This window comes from Rhinichthys klamathensis, unplaced genomic scaffold (assembly GCF_029890125.1).
Source record: "Rhinichthys klamathensis goyatoka isolate OS25496 unplaced genomic scaffold, OSU_Roscu_1.1 h1tg000446l_1, whole genome shotgun sequence".
Lineage (NCBI taxonomy): Eukaryota > Metazoa > Chordata > Actinopteri > Cypriniformes > Leuciscidae > Rhinichthys > Rhinichthys klamathensis.
Genome location: NW_026606941.1, coordinates 917566 through 943295, shown reverse-complemented (window position 1 = coordinate 943295; position 25730 = coordinate 917566). Strand labels below are relative to the sequence as shown.

Genomic DNA, 25730 nt, shown 5'->3' with positions numbered 1-25730 from the left:
AGACACAATGTTTCTCTTTACCTGGATAATAATGCAAATTTGCATGGGTAAGACATATTCTTTCAATCAATATATTTATTATAAAAAATATAAAGGCTTATAATATTTAAATATTTAAATTGAATAAATATGTTTAATTGTTTGATTAATTATAGGGTCATTTGCATTTTCACAGGAAATACTTTTGGTGATACAACCATTTACTTCAGAAAAACTTGTTTTTGGCGGTGAAAATGTGACTCTCTCCTGTAACTACAGTCTCACTAGTGGCACTAGTGTTACTCTCCAGTGGTATCGCCAGTATCTTGGAGCAAAACCAGATTTTTTACTTCTTGTCACTGAATATTCTGGCAAATCTGAGCCTGATCTTCGTCTGTATTCAAAAGCTACAAAAGAGATCAAACGTGTGGATCTGGAGATCTCCTCTGCTGAAGTGTCAGACTCTGCTGTGTATTACTGTGCTCTGAGGCCCACAGTCACAGGAAACACTAGAACACTGTACAAAAACCTTTCATTATCTTATTTAGTGAAAGAAGAAAGATACACAAAGACAAAGACTAAGAGAGCTGTGATTAACACAGTACATAAAGTAGAATAATTATGTAAATCATTTGATAAATATGTAATGAGTCTAATACCAAGTCTACAAGAACCTATACTTTAAGTACTTTGTACAAATAACACATTGTGTAGGAAGCTATAACGTGCCACAAGATGGCAGTGTTCTCAGACAATAACTAAATGAACTGCAACAATGAACAACAGAATTGAATTTACAGAACAGAAGTTGTGATGTTGCTCAGAGAGGAGGGACTCAGAGTTCACAGATCTGACATGATCTCATCGTGTCTGAAAGAGTCTGAGGATGAAACGATTCAGTCTGACTCTTCTCACAGTGAACACTTGAACAATGGATCTTCATTCAGTTATTCTGTTCTGTACCTCAGCAGGTGTGTTTATTTAGTTACTTCGGATATATATTTTTTTTTAAATCTCTCACTAAAAATGTACAAATGTACTTTTACAAATGTTTGTTTTTTCAGCTGCTGTTTTTGGAAATGTCATCGAGCCAAACAAAACAGATGTTGTTTATGAGGAGGGTTCAAGTGTTACATTATTCTGTAGTCTTTCTCCTGGAGGTTCAGATTATCTCCACTGGTATCGGCAGTATGGAAGATCAAAACCTGAATTTCTTGTACTCACCTTTGGAAGTGCAAAAGAAGCTCGGGTGTCTGGTGTAGATCCAAGATTCACTGTTGAAGTAAAAAAAAAAGAACAAATCCATGTGGATCTGGAGATCTCCTCTGCTGGAGTGTCAGACTCTGCTGTGTATTACTGTGCTCTGCAGCCCACAGTCACAGGAAACACATCAGCTCTGTACAAAAACCTGTTACAATGAGAGAAACACATCAGAGACAGAGCAAATGACAGTGAGAAAAAAAAGCTTTAACTGCCAATTACAACAATATGTATGTCAGAGAAATAATGGAAACAGGTAGCTACCAAAATAAAGGTAAACAAATCATTTAATCAGCTTATTGTAAAAAGGATAAAAATATAAACAAAATAACATTCTGTGCTATATGCTCTATATGCTCTACGTTTCATTAAGAGGAAGGAAAACACAATGAGGTCGGACTCTCTGGCGAGGAAGCTGCAATATAATAATCCTTGTGATTTCTGGAAAGAAATCAAGAGAATGAATAATTGTAAAACATCGTTACCAACAAATATTGATGGTGCTAATGGCTCTGAAGAAATTACTCAGTTGTGGCAGAAACATTATGAGCTGTTTAACTGTGTTAAAAGTAAGTCGTTTACGTTGGGTGACATTGATAGTAATGAAGATACAACTGTTTTACCTCAAGAAATATATGATGCAATTATGATGCTAAAGGATAATAAGGCATGCGGTATGGATGAGATATCTGCGGAGCATTTGAAATTTGCTAGTAGAAAACTCTGTCCGCTAATTGCTATTTGTTTCACTGGGCTGTTAGTCCATGGTATTTTACCTGATTCTATTTTATCTGTCACATTAGTGCCTATCATTAAAGAAAAAGCGGGTAAGATTAATAGCGTGGATAATTACAGGCCTATAGCTCTAGCCAGTATCTTATCCAAAGTCTCGGAGAGGATTATTCTGAATAGGCTGGAACATTTTGTCTTGACCTCTGACAATCAGTTTGGTTTCAAACCTAAACATGGCACTGATATGTGTATTTTTGCCCTGAAGGAGGTTTTAGATTTGTATAACAGGCATAGTTCCACATTTTTTTTGTGTTTTATTGATGCCTCTAAAGCCTTTGATACTAGGGTAAATCATGAGAAGCTATTTAGCAAATTGTACAACAGAGGGGCTCCCAAATATCTAGTGAGAATCTTGGCTTTCTGGTATGCTCATCAGTCAATGTATACGAAGTGGGGTAACTCTATGTCTGCCTCATTTAATATAAGTAATGGAGTTAGGCAGGGAAGCATTTTGTCTCCCATTCTTTTTAATATTTATATGGATGACCTATCGAAGTTGTTTAACAGTTGTGGAACAGGCTGTAGGGTTGGGGACACCATTATCAACCACCTAATGTACGCGGATGACCTGGTCATTTTTTGTCCATATAGTGCTGGCCTTCAACAGCTACTAAGGGTATGTTCCCAATACGGCTTGGACTTTGATATTACGTTTAACTCTAAGAAGAGTAATATAATGTTTGCTAGAAGCAGGGAGGACAGTAAACTCTCATTTCCTGCTTTTTATCTGTCTGGTACTCTACTTAGAGTGTGTAATGAGGTCAAGTACTTAGGACATTATATAACTGATGACCTGTCTGATGATAGGGACATTCATAGACAGTATTGTATGTTGTATGCACAAGCTAATATGCTGAATCGCAAATTTAGTATGTGCTCACTTTTTGTGAAGAATACACTTTTTAAAGCTTTTTGTACTCCGATGTACACTGCCTACTTGTGGCGGCGCTATAAAAAAAGCAGTATCCAAAAACTCAAGGTGGCATATAATGATGGTTTGAGGCTGCTGCTTAAATTGCCACGAGGGGGCAGTGTGTGCCAAATGTGTGTAAGTGTCAATGTATTCACGTGTCCTGCTGTACTCAGGAATCTCTTGTACAGATGTATGTGTAGACTAGTGGAGTCACATTACAGCATCATCGCAACACTAGTGAACCCTGCATTGAGTGCAGTTAGGGTCACTTCGGGTTTGTGGAATCACTGGCGCTTTAGTCTATATGCCAATATTTGAACACTTTTTTTGTGTATTGTGGAATTTTGACTGTGAAGTCATTTTTTACAATTTTTTATCTTTTTTTCTATTTTGTATACTTTATCTTGTATAGTGCTATGGACCATTTTATATGTATGTCCTGAATAAAGAAATGATGATGATGATGATGATTCTAAAGTCAGTGAATCTTTGGCAATATAAATATGAAGTACATTAAAACACAATATTGTCTATTGTCCTTGACAAATCAATTTAGAATATCCTGTAATTCAATAAAATGTCACAAAAAACATTAAAATATCTCAAATGATTCTTATAATATATAGAGAATATATTCAGAACTCTTGCTTTTTCCAAATTATGGAAATATAATATATAAAAAGCTTGCTAAATAACTACATAAAGTATAAAAAAAAAATATATAGTTCCATCAGTTAATATTTTCATGTCCATGAGGAATGAGAGGAAATTAGTCAGACTGACGAATGCAAAGACATCAAGTATATAAGCCTTTATAAATCAGGAAGTTCCTGTGTGTGTTTCTGTGTGTTCTTCAGTGACTTACAGCTCAGAGAACTGAGAGCCTCAACAGAGAACTGAGCTGATCTGATTCAACATGGACAGATGCCTCATACTTATTCTCATTGTGGGAACAGGTACGTTATTTATGGAGAGAAAACAAATTACTGATGGAACTAAAACAGCATATTTAAATACAACATTTAATATATATATATATATATATATATATATTGTAAGTGCTGTGAAATGTGTTTGCAATATTATTTTGACAACCTTGCTTTCACGAATAAAAAAAACACTTTTTATTGTTGACAGGTTTGGTGTCTGGAGACAACATTGAGCCAGATAAAGGGACAGATAAAAACTCAAAAGAAACAGAAACTGTCAAGCTGAGCTGCTCATATACAACAAGTAGTGAATATATTTGGCTTTACTGGTACAGACAGTATCCAAACAGAGAACCACAGTATTTATTACGCAAAGGTGCACGATCATATAGTGCTGCACACACCTCTGACCCTCGGTTTCAGTCGACTACATCACACACATCCACTGAACTCACTATTACTGATGTACGTCTGTCAGATTCAGCTCTCTATTATTGTGCTCTGAGAGTTGTGGCCCAGTGATACAAAACATGAAATATGTCGTACAAAAACCTGAAGCTTTTTTCAGTTTGAACCGATCTAGTGAAAACCACAATCAAAACCCCAATCTAATGTAATAAAATATGTGGTAACACCTGTGTGAGGTGGTATTATGCCTGTTAAGAAATTGATATGAACTTAAAACTTATAAATAAAATATTCTGCTTTTATTAGTATACAATTATTTAATGAAATAATATAATTTGAAAAACAACACAGATTGCAACAAAACTTCCTCTGTTCATAAAGAAAATAAAAGACAATTACAGGCATGTTAAAATGTAATGACAAAGGAGATTGACAAAACTTTTAGTTTACGTTTAGTTTAATCAATACTTCTATTATTCTTGACAATTAAATGTCTCACACTGACAAACTAACCGGACATTGTCTTGCTCGAATAGAATTCAAACTCCTCGGTAGAAAATGCAAAACCACATGCGTTTTCTACATTCATATGTGACCATATTTTATTTCAATAAAATTAATATACATATTTTTACCACAGTTCAAAAGATAAAAAAGATAAAAACCTTAAAGGTCAAACAGGAGCTGCCATCACTTTGGCTTTTTTTTTTTTTTTATCTGACAAAAACAATGTAATTTCAGAAATCACAGATTATGCCAGTGTGGCATAATCTGTGATAATGGGAAATATTAATTTAAGATCCCACTGTATGTGTGTAACATCTGCAAACATTTCTGCACTGGAATATTTAATAGACTGTTATAATCTATGTGAATCTGGTTGAGGAATTTGCTTTTAATGGCTGCAGTTCTTGGTATGTAACTTGTTAAATGTAACAAATTTGTATTATCTTTAGCCCATTATCTTTTGGTTTTTTATATTTATTGACAGTGCAATACACAATATTCTGGTAAGATTCCCAGTTTACATGCTCTGTAGACTCTCAACTGGATCAAGCAGCAGCAAAATAGAATTTAAATCCCAGTTGCACAGGTGGGGCATGTTGTAACACTGCGTTACAATGTGCCCCTATAGAACTACGCTATTCTACTCTATGTCTTTTATGAATTATATTAAGAAACCATGAGAAAAAGGTGAATAAAGACTGAGAGTCAATGTTCAGAAACTTTTTATTATTATTATGTTTTGAACTATGCTGTATAGCTGTTTTTTTTGTCAAACTCAAAAATTTGTTTTTAAAAATAAATTCCATTATTTTATATTAAAAAGTTAATTAGTTGTATTTTACTGACAAAATATTTTAGTTTGTCTGTATATTTTTTTGATTAGATCAGATAACATTTTAAGCTGTCATATGATCATGTTACAATGTGCCCCTCACATGTTAGAAATGTACCCCACTAATGGGGCATGTTGTCACACTTCACTTACATTCTTTTGAGGTATATCAAGAAAAAAAGCATTAATGAACTGTATTAATTGAACCAAAACCACATAATTGTACTAGACGTGTGAACATGGAAAAAATAATAATTCTCCGAACCCCAAGTGGATTTACACAAACTGAGAAAGTCAAAAAGTATTAAAAAAAAATTATATAGTTCCATCAGTTAATATTTTCATGTCCATGAGGAATGAGAGGAAATTAGTCAGACTGACAAATGCAAAGACATCAAGTATATAAGCCTTTATAAATCAGGAAGTTCCTGTGTGTGTTTCTGTGTGTTCTTCAGTGACTTACAGCTCAGAGAACTGAGAGCCTCAACAGAGAACTGAGCTGATCTGATTCAACATGGACAGATGCCTCATACTTATTCTCATTGTGGGAACAGGTACGTTATTTATGGAGGAAAACAAATTACTGATGGAACTAAAACAGCATATTTAAATACAACATTTAATATATATATATATATATATATATATATATATATATATATATATATTGTAAGTGCTGTGAAATGTGTTTGCAATATTATTTTGACAACCTTGCTTTCACGAATAAAAAAAACACTTTTTATTGTTGACAGGTTTGGTGAGTGGAGACAACATTGAGCCAGATAAAGGGACAGATAAAAACTCAAAAGAAACAGAAACTGTCAAGCTGAGCTGCTCATATACAACAAGTAGTGAATATGTATTACTTTACTGGTACAGACAGTATCCAAACAGAGAACCACAGTATTTATTACTCAAAAATGCACGGTCAGCGAGTGCATATGAAGAGACCTCTGACCCTCGGTTTCAGTCGACTACATCACGATCATCCACTGAACTCACGATTACTGATGTACGTCTGTCAGATTCAGCTCTCTATTATTGTGCTCTGAGAGTTGGAGCCCAGTGATACAAAACATGAAACATGTCGTACAAAAACCTGAAGCTTTTTTCACTTTGAACCGATCTAGTGAAAACCACAATCAAAACCCCAATCTAATGTAATAAAATATGTGGTAACACCTGTGTGAGGTGGTATTATGCCTGTTAAGAAATTGATATGAACTTAAAACTTATAAATAAAATATTCTGCTTTTATTAGTATACAATTATTTAATGAAATAATATAATTTGAAAAACAACACAGATTGCAACAAAACTTCCTCTGTTCATAAAGAAAATAAAAGACAATTGCATGCATTTTAAAATTTAATGACAAAGGAGATTGACAAAACTTTTAGTTTACATTTAGTTTAATCAATACTTCTATTCTTGGTTATTCCTGACAATTAAATGTCTCACACTGACAAACTAACTGGACATTGTCTTGCTCGAATAAAATTCAAACTCCTCCGTAGCAAATGCAAAACCACATGCGTTTTCGATGCATATGTGACCATATTTTATTTCAATAAAATGAATATACATATTTTTACCACAGTTCAAAAAAAAAAAAAGGTAAAAACCTTAAAGGTCAAACAGGAGCTGCTATCACTTTGGCTTTTTTTTTTTTTATCTGACAAAAACAATGTAATTTCAGAAATTGGCCACAGTGTGGCATAATCTGTGATAATGGGAAATATTAATTTAAGCTCCCATTGTATGTGTGTAACATCTGCAAACATTTCCGCACTGGAATATTTAATAGACTGTTATAATCTATGTGAATCTGGTTGAGGAATTTGCTTTTAATGGCTGCAGTTCTTGGTATGTAACTTGTTAAATGTAACAAATTTGTATTATCTTTAGCACATTATCTTTTGCTTTGTATATTTATTGACAGTGCAATAGACAATATTCTGGTAAGATTCCCAGTTTACATGCTCTGTAGACTCTCAACTGGATCAAGCAGCAGCAAAATAGAATTTAAATCCCAGTTGCACGGGTGGGGCATGTTGTAACACTGCGTTACAATGTGCCCCTATAGAACTACGCTATTCTACTCTATGTCTTTTATGAATTATATTAAGAAACCATGAGAAAAAGGTGAATAAAGACTGAGAGTCAATGTGCAGAAATAATTTATTATTATTATGTTTTGAACTATGCTGTATAGCTGTGTTTTGTTGTCAAACTCAAAAATTTGTTTTTAAAAATAAATTCCATTATTTTATATTAAAAAGTTAATAATTGTATTTTACTGACAAAATATTTTAGTTTGTCTGTATATTTTTTTTATTAGATCAGATAACATTTTAAGCTGTCATATGGTCATGTTACAATGTGCCCCTCACATGTTAGAAATGTACCCCACTAATGGGGCATGTTGTCACACTTCACTTACATTCTTTTGAGGTATATCAAGAAAAAAAGCATTAATGAACTGTATTAATTGAACCAAAACCACATAATTGTACTAGACGTGTGAACATGGGAAAAAATTAATTCTCCGAACCCCAAGTGGATTTACACAAACTGAGAAAGTCAAAAAAGTTGTGCCCAGTAGCACTCCAGCAGTGGGTGGAGCTGATTCACACGGTTGAGACTGTGAGACAGTCAAACAGTTATTCAAATTCTTTACACAATCTATTCCATCACTGTCTCTCTGAAAACATCATGTTTCTCTTTACCTGGATAATAATACAACTTTGCATGGGTAAGAAATATTAATTCAATGTTTATTATTAATAATTGTTATTAATAATATACAGTATAACCGTACAAAAACCTCTGTTATATTATTTTATTGCTTGACTAATTGAGACTTTTCTTTTCCACAGAAACTGCTTTTGCTGATACAATTCAACCATTGTTTTCAGAAATGCATGTTGCTGAGGGTAAAAATGTGACTCTCTCCTGTAACTACAGTGCCACTACTGGCAATGTTAACTCTCTCCAGTGGTATCGCCAGTATCTTGGAGCAAAACCAGAGTTCCTACTTTTTGTCACTGAATATTCTGGCAAATCTGAGCCTGATCTTCGTCTGTATTCAAAAGCTACAAAAGAGATCAGACGTGTGGATCTGGAGATCTCCTCTGCTGAAGTGTCAGACTCTGCTGTGTATTACTGTGCTCTGGTGCCCACAGTCACAGGAAACACTAGAACACTGTACAAAAACCTAATTCACAGTATTGCATTTCAATTACACAAAGGGGCAACTTTTACATGCTATGAAAAACTACACTTAATGGTGGTTTAACAAATGTTAAAAGGAGCTTGTGCATTTAGTCCCGTCAATCTACTAAGTAAGATATAATGTATAGACGACAATGTATAAATTAAATTGATTTTACAGTTAAAGTTTGCATTGAATTTATTTTATAATCTGGCCTGTATCTATGCCATCTTAAAGACCACAATAACATACAGAACAATTGGATAGCAACAAGACAAACACTGCAATAATAGCAATATTAATGCTGAAGTCATCTGTGACTCAAACACACTAAAAAATCTTGCAAATACAGTCCTAAATTAAATATTCTTGATTTGTCTTTGGATTAAGTCTATCATTTTAAACTATTCCACTTCATATCATAAATCGATTTACCCAATTTTTAAATTTGACATTAACATACCGGTAAGCGTATAAATTATATTAGGCAAGCATTTCCTGTCAAAAAATCTACAGTGATCAATATGCTGTTAAAACACATGCATTGAATGTATTTGGTTATTACTATAAATGTATTATGATATGAGCAGAAATCACATTTCAGTGCACATTTGTGTCAAATAATGCACTTGCTATAATATATAAACGTTTTGGGCACCAGAAGAGGGTGATATACACTCATCATTCAGCTCTTCAAAGCAGGATTATTACTAAAGTCATAAAAATACATTTTTGTAACTTCAAATATTATAAATCTCAACTGAAATGAAAAATATATATTAAAAAAATAGCAATACAATAAACTGCATGTTGTGAAAAAAACTAAATGAGATTTCTAGATTTGTTTCATACCAAATATCACACAGAGGTGCAGTTCATTCTGTTACACTGACTGTAGGAGGAGCTCATGTGGGTTTGAGTAAAAGCAAAGTGATCATTAAACTTCTCACAGAGCAAACATGATGATTCTTTGCACTCTTCTTCTGGTATTGTTGATAAAAAGTAAGTGAAGCTTACCCATGACTTTTGACATTTGTACAAACAATATTTTAAGATATACTTTTGTTTAATGCTGTAACATTAATGATACAAATTCAGTTTGATGAAATGTTTTAAATTTTACGGTTTGCAGGTGACACAATGGCACAGTCAATAACACCACAGACAAACAGGACACTTGCATCTGTGGGACAAAAGGCCATTCTCTCCTGTAAATATGAAGGAACCATAACTAATTTGCACTGGTATCGCCAATATTCCAGATCCAAACCAGAGTTCCTGGCTTGGATTAACCCACAAGGAACCACGAGTGACCCTCTTCCTCCTCGTCTTTTACCTAAAGTTGATAAAAACAACAATCTTGTGAGCCTGGAGATCTCTGATGCTGAAGTATCAGACTCTGCGCTGTATTACTGCGCACTGACGCCCACAGTGACAGGAAACACTAGAACATTGTACAAAAACTTCCTCAACAATAAATCATGTGTATTATGATTCTTGAAATCAGTCCTGCACTAACTGATGAGAAACAAATTAAGTACGGATTACCTTCTAATTAATGTTTACATTATTTATAACACTATATTAATATAATATAATTACAACAATAACAAAAGATACATAACAGCAAATATTTTCAGCATATTTTCATATTTTTCAACCATTTATTTTTTAGATCTTTCCCAATCCCATCATAGTAAAATATAACACAGATGCTGCTATTTTCAGTTACCAGAGTACACCCGAACTTACATGAGGAAGTTTGTTGTTTTGCATTCATTCATCACACAGATGCCACAAAAAATGCATTTCAAAACCTTCATGTGTCTGACTCTGACTTTGTATTAGGCTACTGCACTCGGAACAGAAATGAGTCCCTAATATTTGCGGTCATGGTCATTTTAAAAATAAATAGTTTCTTTAAAAAAATATTTTTAAATATTATCCCCATTGCGTTCAAATTATTTTCCCTTTCAAGACATTCAAAGTCTGAGTTATATTCAACCCAGTGTGTCTCTAAGCACTGACACCTGTGATCTTGTGAAACCCCTTCAGAGTCTGTTACAGTGTGAACACAGACAATGGTGCTCCTATCTATTATTCCACTCTTTCTCTTTGCTTGCAAGTATTTCGTTTTCTTGTACTGGATCTAAATATTCTAAACAACCACAATGTGAGGAGCTTTTTATTATGTGTGGTATTCATATAATTGAAAAAAATCATTATAAATAAAAATCATTGAGGATTAAAAGCTGATTTACTTTTGCAGGTGCCACATATGGAAATGAAATTAGACCAACCAAAGCTGAAGAGTTTGCTGTTGAGGGTTTAAGTGTTACATTATCCTGCAGTTATTTTTCTGCACTGACTTTATTCTGGTACCGTCAGTACCCACGATCAGCTCCTGAATTACTTGTGCTCATCGTATATGGAACAAAAGAAGATACGAAGTCTGATGTAAATCCCAGATTCACTGCAAAACACAACAAAGAAAAGCAAAATCATGTGGATCTGGAAATCTCCTCTGCTACAGTATCAGACTCTGCTGTGTATTACTGTGCTCTGCAGCCCACAGTCACAGGAAACACATCATCACTTTTAAAACCCTGACACATGTGAGAAGGCAAAATTACGTATAGGAGAACATTTATAAAATCTATAAATATGCATCAGTGTGTTTTATTTGCCAGACAACTTACATTAAAAACTTAATGTGTTGCCACATGAATATAAGAAATAAATATTTATTTATTAAGTTTTCAATACAATATTAAATGTCTTTTATTAATATATATTTTTGATTAAGATTTATAACATTACAAAATATAAAAATATATGAAATATATGAAAAAAAGAATAAATTAAAGTAACTGACATTGGATAATAAGATGTTTAAAAATAAATTGTGCTCTACTATATTTATTCTTAAATAATCAAATAATGATCATAGATAATTTTACATTATATTTTTTTCTGTAGTACAAGAAAAAACTGACAAAAACATGAGTGAAACTGGATTGTTGTTCTGTTCCTCAGGTGTGAAATGTAAAACTTATGATGTGTCTCAGAGAGGAGGGACTACACAGATCTGACACAATCTGATCATACAGACTGTAGAAACAATTCAGTCTGAATCATCTTAAAGTGAACAGTGCACTGTGCAATGGATATTTATTCAGTTATTCTCATATACAGTCTGACATGTGTATACTTAAATGTAATAAGTATATTATCTATTGTTAATGATGAGTTTAATTAAAACAAAAATAATTAAAAATGTACCTTTTCCGTATTTCTTTTTCAGCTGCTGTGTTGGGAAACATCACACCGAAGAAAACAGAGCTTTTTACTGAGGAGGGTTCAAATGTTACATTATCCTGCAGTTATTCCTCTGCAGATTATCTATACTGGTACCGTCAGTATCCCGGATCAGCTCCTGAATTTCTTGTGCTCATCTTCGATGGTGCAACAATCACCAAAAAGTCTGATGTAGATCCAAGACTGTCTGTTAAACTCACTAAAGGGGAACAAACCCATGTGGATCTGGAGATCTCCTCTGCTGAAGTGTCAGACTCTGCTCTGTATTACTGTGCTCTGAGGCCCACAGTGACAGGAAACACATCAGCTCTATACAAAAACACCTTACTCAGTGAGAGAGAGCAAGAAAATAGCTGATAGTAAGTCAGTCTGTAAGTTGAAAATGATATTACATCCATACAACACACTACTGTCCTTCACTTTTTCATGCACTCCAAGTAATTTAGACTAATATAATATTATAGCCTAATATTTAGCTATATAAAGTGTAATAATCATATTGTGCAGGCACATTTCCGCCACAGGGGTTCAGTGTTGTCAAATGTTCTGACAGTTTTTCCTCAGTCTCTTTGATACATTTCTCAGATCACAATTGAAGTTCTCAAAACTACTTGTTCAACCTCCACATCATATTGTCACTTGTGCACATCATAAAAGCCATTTATCATTCTTATGAACAAATTGCTAATCCTTTGGTACTGTCACAGAACGCTCAGCTGCGCCTCCCTCTGGCCTCATCCGTTCCCTCTCTCCGGAATATTAAGAAACTGCATTTCCCATCTCTCCCTCTGATCACCTATCTCCATCCCTGCCTGGTTTATCTAATTATCCCCATTCTCGTCACCTGTTCTCCATTATTGCCCCTTTATCTGGACTTTGTCTCTCACTGTGTGACTTTGCGAAGTCTTGATTTGCTCTGCTGTCATTACCGAGCGTCATTCCCTGTTTCTAGTTCTCTGCCTGGACTCTAGTTTTTGTGAACCTTTGCTGCCTGCCCTGACCTTTGCCTGTGTACTGTTACGGATTCTGGATTGCCCTTCTACCTGCACTGTTTTATGTCTGCTTTTCTCTGCTTCATTGCATGTGTCAATAAAATCTTGCAAATGGATCTCAACGCCTCTGACTCAACATTACAGGTACATTCATGCAATTGATTTTGTCCATTTGTTCCTATGAGCAATTACTTATGTCATGTTGTTTAAAATATATTATTCTGGTTCTCTGTTGAATAGTCTAACCCCCCAAAACATCAAGGTATAATTCATTGTATAAGTCATTAAAAGCAAAATGGTTGAACCGTTGTCATATTTTCTATACTTTTCTATTAGACTTTTTTGTATAATGTGTCCTGAATTGATGAATATAGCACAGGTAAATCTTGAATTTCACTAATAAGGGGAATGTAAAGCATTCAATCAATGTTCAACCAGTTCTCTCAAATATAGCTCAGAGGTGCATCTCAATACCCTTCGGTTGGCAAGCATATAGACCGCACACAACACAGTGTTATATTTCTGACAATGGAAGAACATGGAAACAATCAGGGTCAACAGTCAGAAAGAAGAAGAGAAGTAAGTGGAAGGGTAGGGAGGCAAAACAGAGGAAGAGGTAGAAGAGACCAAAATATATGCACGTTTCTGATTAAATAAGGCCCACTTGTGGACCATGTTCTCATTCATGGCCTTACAATGGTGAGGCGGGCCGAAGGGAAGCCGAATGTTGGGAGAACAACGTGCCCTTAAAAATTCAAATGTTTTGTGGACAGAACTGGTATGTAATCCAACAATGTACATTGTACTGTAATACTTTATACTTTCTATAACAGTTCATATTACATATTGCATTATACAGTATATATACATTCATACTATACTGTAACACACACATACAGTATATATATATATTCTTGTTTTTTTTCTTTTCTGTATCGCAATGACATCATACTATAGGTAATTTGTTGTCAGACCCACCTGTAATATCATTGGTAAATCCTGTAAAAAATAGGATTTCGATTTCTACAAAAATACACTAATTTGTAATGTTGAAAATTATATATGCCATACAGAAAAAGTACATGCTTGTGCACTTTTTTTGTATCAAAAATCTAAACTGTCACCATAGTTTACATCAGGAAATACTGCCAGAGTACACTGTTATATTAATAAGATTAATTTTGACCTTGCTTGTGAACAATGACTCAATGACTTGTCATTCTGATGGCACTGATATGTTCACTGATGTAAGTACTTACTAAGAGGATTTCGAGCAAGTCACAGGCTTTTGCAGGTAATCCATTGTATGGCGCTGTTTGTATGAATTGCTTTGCAAAATGTTTACTGGTTTGCAAACGTTAAGAATGTTTCCAGAAATGTCCAAAAGCAACTGAGAAAAACGGTAAGAAACTGCACATAGTCTATTATTTATTTTTTTCTTTCTTTTTGATGCAGTATAAATTATTTTTTTAAAAAGGACATAAAATACTAGAATATAGTAAGACTCAGATTACAATACACATATTTAATGTCTGTATAAAGATGTAAGCATTTACTGTTAATTTCGACCCCCAATTATTATTATTATTTTGTTTTTTTTTGTAAAAATCCTAGACAGTCAGGCAGTGTGTGCCAGTGAGCAGGAAGTTCATGGGTGTCTTTACATCCTTCAGTGTCTCATAAGCAGTGCAGCAGAACACCGAAAGGCTCAACAAAGAACTGCTGATCTTATTCATCATGGAGAGGTGTTTTCTACTCATTGCAATTATGGGAACAGGTACATTAATTATTCAGCAAATGATGATGAAACAGTGAAGGTTTGAAAACCTAAAAAAAAAAAAAAAAATCAACAATCTTATTTGAGTCATTTGTACTGTTTGGATTGTGTCTTGTGTTTGCAATGTTTTGGTCAGCCTTTCTATGACAAATCAAAAATAATTTGCTGCTTATTGTTCACAGGTTTGGTGTCTGGGGACAATATTGACCCAGATAAAGAGGAAATTATTATCAATGAAGAAAGAGAAACTGTCAAGCTGAGCTGCAAATATGGAACAACCAGCGATTATGTTCGGCTTTACTGGTACAGACAGTCTCCACATGCAGAACCTTTGTTTTTAGCGTATAGAGGTGCTCGATCCCTGAGTGCTGCACACACCTCTGATGATCGGTTTCAGTCGACTACATCACACACATCCACTGAACTCACTATTACTGATGTACGTCTGTCAGATTCAGCTCTCTATTATTGTGCTCTGAGAGTTGGAGCCCAGTGATACAAAACATGAAATATGTCGTACAAAAACCTGAAGCTCATTTCACTTTCAACCGATCTAGTGAAAACCACAATAACAACCACAATCTATCAAGCCCCAAATGTAATACAATATGTGGTAACACCTGTGTGAAGTAAATTATTTTAGGCATAAAAGAAAACCAGGCAAAAACATATTTATAAAAAGTATCATCACTTGTAATTCATGCAATGTCATTGATGTTATACATTGCCCATGTGGATTATTGTTGTTGTTGGTGAATCAAGAGAATTGAGAGCCTGGATTTGTAAACATTTTAGTGCCATAAGACATGGAGATGTACAGTCAGTAACCCGTTAGCACAATATTTCAAAGAGCATTTACATTCTTTCTGTGAGTTATTTTATTTTGACATTGAACAAGTTCATTTATCAGGCCGGGGAGGAAAAGTAAAATAAGTTAATCTGGTAGAAGAGTTTACTTCTATTGGCTGCAGCAGTTCTAGTCTGACTGCTTTTAGTTTAAATTATTCCTTATTATCCTTATATCAGAATACACTTGTATTACACTTAGAGTACACTTCTGAACATGACGTGGTTCAACTTCACAGTGACCAATACCCTTATCTTTATTGGTACCAACCTAAAACCAGTGGATTCCCAGTTTACATGATCCATAAACTCTCAACTGGATCAAGCAGTAGTGAAAATTAATTCTAAATAATTAATAACAAACTTAATAATTAATTTACTTTTCTTTCATGAGTTCACACTTACATACAATTAGAGGGAGTAAAGTTTAATGCGCATTTGGCGTGCTTTCCGGGGGGAGGGCTCCGAGCTCGGAATTCAGCCCGAACCCAGAGTACTCCCGTCCATATGTAAATGGTTAGGAGGATTAGAAGAGTGGAGAAGGGGTGGTGGAGGGATGCTGCAAAACTGTCAATGGATTGAGGTGAGACTGCTGAATCTATATATACCTTTTATTATTGATTGCTGAGTGCTCTCCACCCGTGTTAATTATCTGAACGTGGTCCTCCCGAACTTTGTAAATAAAACATCATTTAAATGCATCAATGTGACATTAGTAAACATTCACAATGGCTATAAAGTGATGCTCATTGCTAATGCAAAAATGTATTACAATGTTTGATATGAGGAGTTCTTTTCCAAAACGCTATAAATCCATTTCAATAGTTTTCAGGAAAATTACATTTTTTACCTAGACCCACACATTTTGTGAATATTCAATTTATCCTGTTAAAATGTTTTATTGGCTCAGTCTGAACATGTTGAACAATGATTATTAAATCAAACAACAATATTGTTTATGATAAATTAAAAGTTAATTTATTTTTTTTCCCAAAACGCTATAAATCCATAATTTTTTTCCAAAACTGTATGGTTTGTCTTTAAAAAAAAAAAACGAGAGCATGTAACATATAATCAGGGGCTCATACTATAAATTACTATAAATTAAATTTAGTAACACATTTAGGCTAGAAGTCATTTGGTGCAGAACCTGAAAATAGTAATGATATCAATACTGCCGTGCAAAGGCAAAAGACCGTAACTTCGTGTTTGGTCGAAAATGAGTTTTTTATATTTTTGGCACATTCAAGACCCCCTTCATCATGTGGATAAGTATCTTGAGTCAATTCCGTCGTTTTTTCGAGAAAATAATGGGTTGTCTTAACAGTAACTTCCAAAAGCCCGTGAGAAACCAAGGCAGATCACCGTAACACCAGTTACCGCTCTTTGGCTTTGTTTTGGAACGCTCATTTTGAGTTACGGCACTCTGCCTTTGTTTAGCCGCGCGTCAATATGAAGTTACGGTGCTGGCATTCTATCAAATATGCTACCTTTCAGATTGTACGGTGTTCTGCCTTTGTTTTGCTCTCCATTAAAATTGAAATTACGATGTAGCCTGTGTACTTTGTACAGCTGCCATCAGTCCCTGTAACTTCTGATGTCCTCAGAGCTTTGTCCAGCACAAATGCGGTCAGAACATTTAGTATGGTCTGAACCCGCTCCATATGAAAAACGTGCGATAGGCTATCCATCGCGAATGATATATGCAGAGAGTTGACAGAAAAAAATGTTACACACGCCGTAGCAGGTGAATACAACAAAGAACTAAATCCCCGCCTCACCCAGATCGGGTTGAAACAATCATGCATCTAGCTGGCAGAGTGCCAAAACTTCGCCGGCGCCTTCAGCTCCGCCCTGAACACGGTCGAGCCGACGCGCGACTAATATATCACAGAGTGATAATAATGAAGCAACAACGGTATATTGGTGCACACAACATAATGCAGCAAGAATTGTTGGTGCATACAACATCAGACAAGCTGTTACAAGCGGGTTGAACCTACAATCACACTGTCCGGAATAAATCCGCGGGACGAGCGAAGTGCACTGCACAATAATAGGGCAGACAGCTGAAACCACCGCTACTGAAAAGACGCAGAACACAGAAGGTTGTGCTATAAATGCATTAGTCGTCTAGGTAGTCCAGAGCGCGCTCCCCACCGAGTCTCAAGATGGAAAGCACTGCGTTCGTACTTCGTACTTTTCGTGAACGTACGAGGAGCATGACACCTTCGAACACGAATATACTATAAGCGAGTCCCCAGGTCGAATGTGCGCGAGGACCTGTTTTATCGTGATCATTTTGAACGCGCGTTTATCAAGTCTTATGCCACTCGGTACCAATTGAAGATCTTACCGCTATGGAGGTATTTTGCCATGTCTCATGTATTAATAATGCCACCAGAATGCAACCAAAGCACAGGGTAGTAATAAGTAGATGTCTATAAGTGTAAATCATACAAAATAAATGCCATGATCACTAGATTTTATACAGGTGTTACTATAATGATTTTGTTAATGGTGATCATCAACCAAATATTGATAATGTGGAAGTTACTGCCTTTTGCCTTGGCATAACTTCTCACTTTTTGCTGACAATGCAAAGGCAGAGTGTACAGTAACTTTAAAATAGTGGTCAAAAGTCAAGTTTGAGCTCAAGATTTTTTATGTAGATAATTTTTATTACTAAAACATCTAATTGCCAGATTTACAGTGTCCTACCTATAATTAATTTGGAGGGACAACTGAAAATCTTTAAAGTCATTTTTCTCAGTTCCAAACTCTAGCGAGTTAAGGTCTTTCTCATAATTGTTTTATTTTGTAATATTTTGTAACTATTGATGTAATATTAACCCTTACTAGACAGAACTTACTAAATGTTATTTTAAGGCTATCGTTGTTATCATAGAAATGTTTGTATAGAGTGATAAAAGGCAAAATGGTCAATAAATTAGAAGTTAAGGTATTTTGCCTTTGTATGACCCATTATTGTTTTGCAGATAATGCAAAGGCAGAATACAGTAACTTCCGAATAGGGGTCAAAGGTCAAGTTTGAGCTAAATATTTTTTAATGTAGATAAATATATTCATTATGACAACTACTTGGCAAATTTTCATTGTCCTACCTATCATACAATTGGCTGGACAACAAAAAAACTTTAAAGTCATTTTTCTCAGTTTCACACTCTGGTGAGTTAAGGTCTTTTGCCTTTGTAGGGCAGAATAGCTATTCAATAAGTTATTTAGTAATACATTCAGAGTAATTTTTAGTAAAGTGTCAAACCTGTAACAAGTAGGACCAATTTGTCCACTACATATGCGTAAAAAAAACGAATTATTAAAAATATTTAATAATGATAACGATATTCAAAAGTAGTGATGGGCACCCCTCCACCACACACACACATGCTTGTATAGGCTACACAGCATGTGAACAAAGCGGAGCGGCGTGACGCTTACATATACGCTAAGTTTAAAAAAAAACTTAAACATACGTTTCATATTTATGTTTAATAATATAGGCTATTGTTATTTTTTTTTATTTCATATATGTTGATAATATGAAAAGGGAACCGCATGAGATGAGTATGATAGGATCATAAGATGACCAATATATCGGAAAACATTTGGAATGGGTCAGACATGATTTTGACCACTTATTAAGTTTTGTTTAGTAGAAAGCCTTTCTTTAAAGTGAATTTCGTTTTGTATAAATTGTATCTTCATTTTAATCAATGTTTCATCAACAAATTGACTGGATTAATAATAAATAAATAAGAAGCGAATATAGCAGACATATAATCAGGACACGGAAGCGCCCGCGCGTGATCTGGAGAGCATCACATAAATTGACCGAAACACAGCGATACTTGCCTCACAATCCTGAGAAGTATATCTATAAAAAGCTTGAAATGTCTACATTTAAACAAAACAATAAAAACGAAAAGAAATTGGCTACTCTCTGCGTATGTAGGCTAATACAAAGTGTGCATTTCTCTCTATAGACGCGTTCACCACTGTAAAACCTAACAGTTGTTTGGACTAAATTAAATTGAGTTTACTGGCCTCAAATATTACCGAAAGCTATGTGGACACAAAGACTGAAACAGAACTCAAACGTTATGAGTTATGGAACATTCTTGATCCCAGAATGATAATTGAATGATAATTGTATAGTTAAGTTACTAATTAAGAGATGATTGAGCATTAGTGATGAACACCTGCTGTTATTAAGCAGAATCACTGAAGGAAAGAGAAACAAGGTTTAAGGTCACCATGATGGAGATCAGCGTTTGCTTTAGTTGGTCTCTTGACGCTTGACATTTGCACATATGCTTTTCTTTGGCTGCTGTAATTCATTTTTTTTAAACACATGTGTTATGGCAGAGTGGTCAAGGAAAAGTATGATAAGGTGATGTTGGTTAAGGAATGATGATGATCATCATTTAGTGACTTGACTGACTGATCTCAATCAGAGTCTAAGCTCTGATTAAAAGGGTAAAATTCTTAGTTTAATTCTAAACTGTGATGCTATAGCATAAGAGAACACCATGTTATAGATCATTTGGAGGATTTTACAGATGGTTTGCGCACAAAAAAAAACAAGAAAATATATTGCATTACAATGCATAACACAGACATCAAGAATCAGGATATGAATCTCAAGAATGGTGACCATTTGAAAAAACAATTCATGCTGCAATGCATGCTGGGTACTACCATAATACACAACGCATACACGGCTTCCAGCATTCATTGCAGCATGAATCGTTTTTGAAAGGTCACCACTGTTGAGATTCATATACTGATTCTTGATGTCTAAGTCAGCATGATACCAAAGAGGTTTTTAAAATCTGATTGTCACAACATTTGGCCTTACAGCAGAATCACAGTAACTTATTAAGAGTAATACAAGTAATGCATCACCTTTTTAACCAGAGATTAGTACAGACATCAGATAATCAAGATGCTAAATGATGATTCATAATTTCATAAATCATTGTCAAAACACAACCACATGCTCACATTGGCTTTTGTGCCATAACAAATGCGTGTCATAAACACTCAGTTACAGCAGCCAGAGGACCAACTGGTGTTATAAAGACAAGGGTCAAGAGCCCAACTAAAGCAAACACTGACCACTATCATGGTGTCTTTAAATAAAACTCAATAAATCATCTTCATCTAGACCTCTGTACATTCACAATAAAAACTTCTGTAGACGCATGATAAAACTCAAACTGGTTGGTAATAAGTGAAGCTGGTAATGCTGTTTGTGGAGATGTTCAATTATCCTCTGCTGAGATGTTTAGAGGTTTAAACATATTATCTTCAGTTGATTTCATCGAATATTGTGGTTGGAAGTCAGTTGTAGTTCTTGTGTTCATCTTTCCTTCAGTGATTCTGCTGATTAACAGCAGGTGTTCATCTCTAATACTCAACCATCACTTAATTAATCACTTTACCAATCACTTAACTAATCACCTAATTAATCACTCAACTGAAAAAATCAGAGTACTCATAACTTTTGTGTTTTTATAAACTTAAAAGAATTTATGTAATCAGTTACATCAAATGTAATGAGTTAGCTTAACTCATTGGATTTGACTTTGTGTGTGATGGTGTGAGCTAGCAGTAACTGAAGGTGCTCTAAGTTAATTTAAAGTTTGTCATTTCACTGTTTTTACTCAATAAAGTGAAGTTTAAGCTTTATTTAGTATTTAAATGCAGTGTAAAGTTTAATTGTGTATTCAGAATTATTATTGTTTTAGTGACTCAATGAAAATAAGTTCAGAGCACTCATAACTATTGTTTTTATAAAAACTTAAATTGTTTTAGGTAATAAGTTACCTCAAATGAAATGAGTCAGCTGAACATGTTGGGTTTTACAGTGTACTGCGAAGATGGCGAGTCAGCATAGTCAACTTTATCCTTGCAGCTATATCTGACAGAAAACACTAATTAAAAAATAAACAATTCAAATGTTTCATGCATAGGCCTAATCATTACTTTTGTCGGTTTTTTGTGGCAAGCTTTATGCGTGAGATCCGGAATAGGCAATAAAAAAAATGCTCATTATGGTTTCTCTCCCATATTTAAATAATTAAATCAATATAAATATGTGATTAAACTTAAATGAACTACTACTAGTCGACTAGAAAACTCACTCATTTTGAGGAATAAATGAACATAAACAAACCTCTGTTCAGAGCGCCACCCTGTTGGATTGCGTATACGTTCACCGAATTCTGATTAGTCGAGAGGATTTATCGCGTTTAGGCTAAAAATAGGTTTGGTGCTTATCGCGTTTTGGAAAGAAACTGCATCTTGTAGTACATTTTAAACAAGGAAATATAGCGATTTGGCATGAAATGTTGATGGAGCAGTGAATAGGTTCAGTGCACAGCAAAATGACATGACAAACTCATTTTTTTTAAAAATGGCGTTTATCGCGTTTTGGAAAAGACCTCTTCATATAATGTATACTTATTTTTTTTATGACACACATACTGTCAGGATTATGTTTTGGTCATTGTGTTGTTCTGTTTCCCTGCCGTGTGTTCCCTGACCTAGGCCTTGTCCACACGGACACGGGTATTTTTATAACTGGAGTTTTTCCTCCTGCGTTAAAAAAAAAAATCCCGCCCATATGAAAACGCAAAAACACGCTATCAAGCGTTGTCAAGAGCATGCCACACCAGGCGGCGATATAACCCTAACCGTAAAGCCACGGTGGCCAATCAGAAGCCTAACAAAAAGTTATTACAGGTTCCGGTAGGCGGATAACGGCGCAGCGCGGGCGCACACTCTGATGTCGCAAGGCAAAAACCCCGGTTTTACTGTCTACACAACAACACTGTAACCGGCCTTTCTGAAAATCCTCACCCTGGCAGGGGTTTTCAAAAATGTTTGGTTTCAGTGTCCTGATACTGCGTTTCCGTGTGGACGAACGGCCGAACGGCGTAAAAAAAGTCACGGTTAAAAAAATACCCGTGTCCGTGTGGACAAGGCCGGCCCTATAGTTTCCCAGTGTGTACCAGCTTGTTTCCTTAATTACTGATTTGGTTCACCAGTTATTCTATTAGTTAACTCATTAGGTCTCCCTGTTATTAAACCCCTGGCTGCAACAGTCTCATCCCAAGGCGTCATCTAACTGACGCTTCTGACCATGCGTCAACATGCCGTCGCACACACCACCCCCCAAACGTCAACATGAGACGCTCATCCTCGGGCGTCATCAAATGCCGCGCACCCTTTAGCGTCAGTTAGATGACGCTTCCGTTATGGGTAGGTTTAGGTCTGGGGTAGGGTTAGGATTAGACCACTAGGAGGCGCGTCTCATATTGACGCTCAAGGGGTACCCTGTGCATCGGCATATTGACGCATGGCCAAACATGGTCAAAAGCGTCAGTTAGATGACGCCTTGGGTGTGAGACTGGGCTGCTGTGTCTCCTCAGTTACTTTGTCCAGTATTGTTTGCATGAATGCCTAACATGGTTGTTATCCAAGTTTATCTTCAATAATCTGCTCCGGTAAGTTTTCTTTTGTGGATTATAATAAAGACTGTTTTAGTTTCTATCTCCATCATCGTGCACTTCTCTACAGCCACCAACCATTACACGTAGGTCATATTTCCCTTTTCCACAAAGATGTCCTGCTTAATTATAAAACACTCCAGCAGTGGGTGGAGCTGATTCACTGATGTTGACAGTGTGAGATGCTGACAGGGTCAATTACTATTTTGGCATCATTCATTGTCTCTGAGGACAACATGTTTCATATTACTTGGATAATAATCCAACTTTGCATTGGTCAGAAATCATTTCAGCTTTATGTCAGTCAAAATAATAATAAAAGGTGTCCGTGACACTGTAATCTGATAATCACTTTATAGCTTGATTAATTGACACCCTTTGCTTTTTCACAGAAACAGTATATGGCTGATAATGTTACAACCATTTATTTTACAAAAACAAGTTGTTGGGGGTGAAAATGTGACTCTCTCCTGTAACTACAGTACAACTGGTGTTACTGTTAACTCTCTCCAGTGGTATCGCTAGTATCTCAGAGAAAAAACAGATATTTTACTTCTTGTCACTGAATATTCAACCAAATCTTCATCTGTATTTACAAAAGAGATCAAATGTGTCTATGTGTGGATCTGGAGATCTCTGCTGAAGTGTGAAGGTCTTCTCTATGAAATGAAATGCAAATCTTTAGTTAAAAGATTCGCTGTCTTTGTGACATTATATGAAGCAACAGTGATAAACTGATTTTTAGATGTGCTCTCTTTTCTCCAGGAGAGGAAGGAGGAGCTTAACGTATCTGAGTGTATTTTACTGAACCTGCAGAGACCGTCACAAGATCATTCAAGCTGAGACTGCAGCACACACACAATGATACTCCATTCAGTTATTCTGTTCTCTGCTTTAGTATGTAAGTACCATCACTTCAAGGCTGTCCTTAAATTAATTATCACAATACAATATGTCTAGTTAATGGTCTTATTTGTGGCCTTAATATATAAAAGTACACTATAAGTGAATGAACTTCTGAAATGCTCACATTTTACCAGCACAGTCATATTTGCACCCTCTGAGACTATTTCACTTTTCTTTGCAGGTTCCAGTAATGGAGATACTATTACACCAGACAAAACACAGGAGTTTGCAGCCGAAGGTTCAAGTGTTCAATTATCCTGCAGCTATTCTTCTGCATGGTCTTTACTTTGGTACCGTCAGTATCCCGGATCAGCACCTGAATTCCTTGTGCTCATCTCAGATGGTGTAAAAGATGTGAAGACATCTGATGTAGATCAAAGATTCACAACTAAGATCAGAAAAGAAAAACAAAACCGTGTGGATCTGGAGATCTCCTCTGCTGCAGTATCTGACTCTGCTGTGTATTACTGTGCTCTGGAGCCCACAGTGACAGCAAACACTAGAACACTGTACAAAAACCTAGTACAAAAAAGGAAACAGCGGTGTTCCACAGTTCAGGAGAAATAGGACCCTTAAATCTTGAATTAGACGCTGGCATATAGAAGCATCTTCTTGCCCATTCAAAGCAGCCACATTAACAAATGCATGAATATTGTAGGTAGAAAAGTGTTTTAGTTTAGTTTTAAACTTTATGGCAGAAATCACCCATTTGCATGTACACAGTCAAGGCACATCTTCTTCAGATAATTTACAATAATTTTCTGCAAAGAAAAAAGAAAACCAGGTGCATGATGCCTGTAGGAGCCATGTAATGGGAAAGTCATGTGACCAAACGATAATGGGAGTGTCATTAATTAAGTGGGGTTAAAACACCTGTTGTGTGTGTGTGTTCATATGGAAGAATGGGGGTGAGTGCTGGAGCACATATTTTGTTGACCGTGCAAACGTGAAACCTGTACAAAATAAAACAACATGCAAGCTTCAAGGATAAATGCGTCACAGAAGTTATTCCTCCATGCACTCAGCTCCTTAGCGGTTTTAGGATTGTTTTTATGTGCCGCTACAATGCCAATGGGTTTATACAGTGAGTAAATGGCTTTACAATATACACACCGAGAGATGAGTAGAGGGGATCAAGCATGTGTTCATAAACATTTTAGTCTAGTAGTCCTACTTTTGTGAAAAATTGTTTAGTCCCCCAAAAAAACAAAAACATTTTAAGTAATTTTAAACTTTATCCTCAAGAGGTCAGCATTGCTCTCTTCGTGTATGAGTAGATCATGTGACATGATACATAAAGTATCTCAGTGAGACACGGACAGAGACAGAGTTTTTTAAAAGCACTGTTGAGTGCATTTCTGTTCTTTTACCTCAGAGAACAACCATGCTTAGATGGGTTTTGATTTCCCTGTGTTTTATAGCACATTATGATGGTAAGCAAATAAATAAAAATACTTTAATTTAGGTTATTAAATGTTTTACTTTGCAAATAATTCATGGTAATGACTTACTTTTTTCTTTT

The 25730-nt window shown here is 35.3% G+C and overlaps 2 gene segments (V, D, J or C); both read left to right on the top strand.

Annotated features, from left to right (window-relative positions):
- Positions 1-724: 724 nt before the first annotated feature.
- Positions 725-1399, top strand: LOC130071590 (T-cell receptor alpha chain V region RL-5-like). The segment is given in 2 exon segments: positions 725-950; positions 1044-1399. Coding segments are annotated over 2 exon segments (396 nt in total).
- A 10456-nt stretch (positions 1400-11855) lies between these two features.
- On the top strand, positions 11856-12509 carry LOC130071589 (T cell receptor alpha variable 5-like). The segment is given in 2 exon segments: positions 11856-12037; positions 12139-12509. Coding segments are annotated over 2 exon segments (411 nt in total).
- Positions 12510-25730: the final 13221 nt, after the last annotated feature.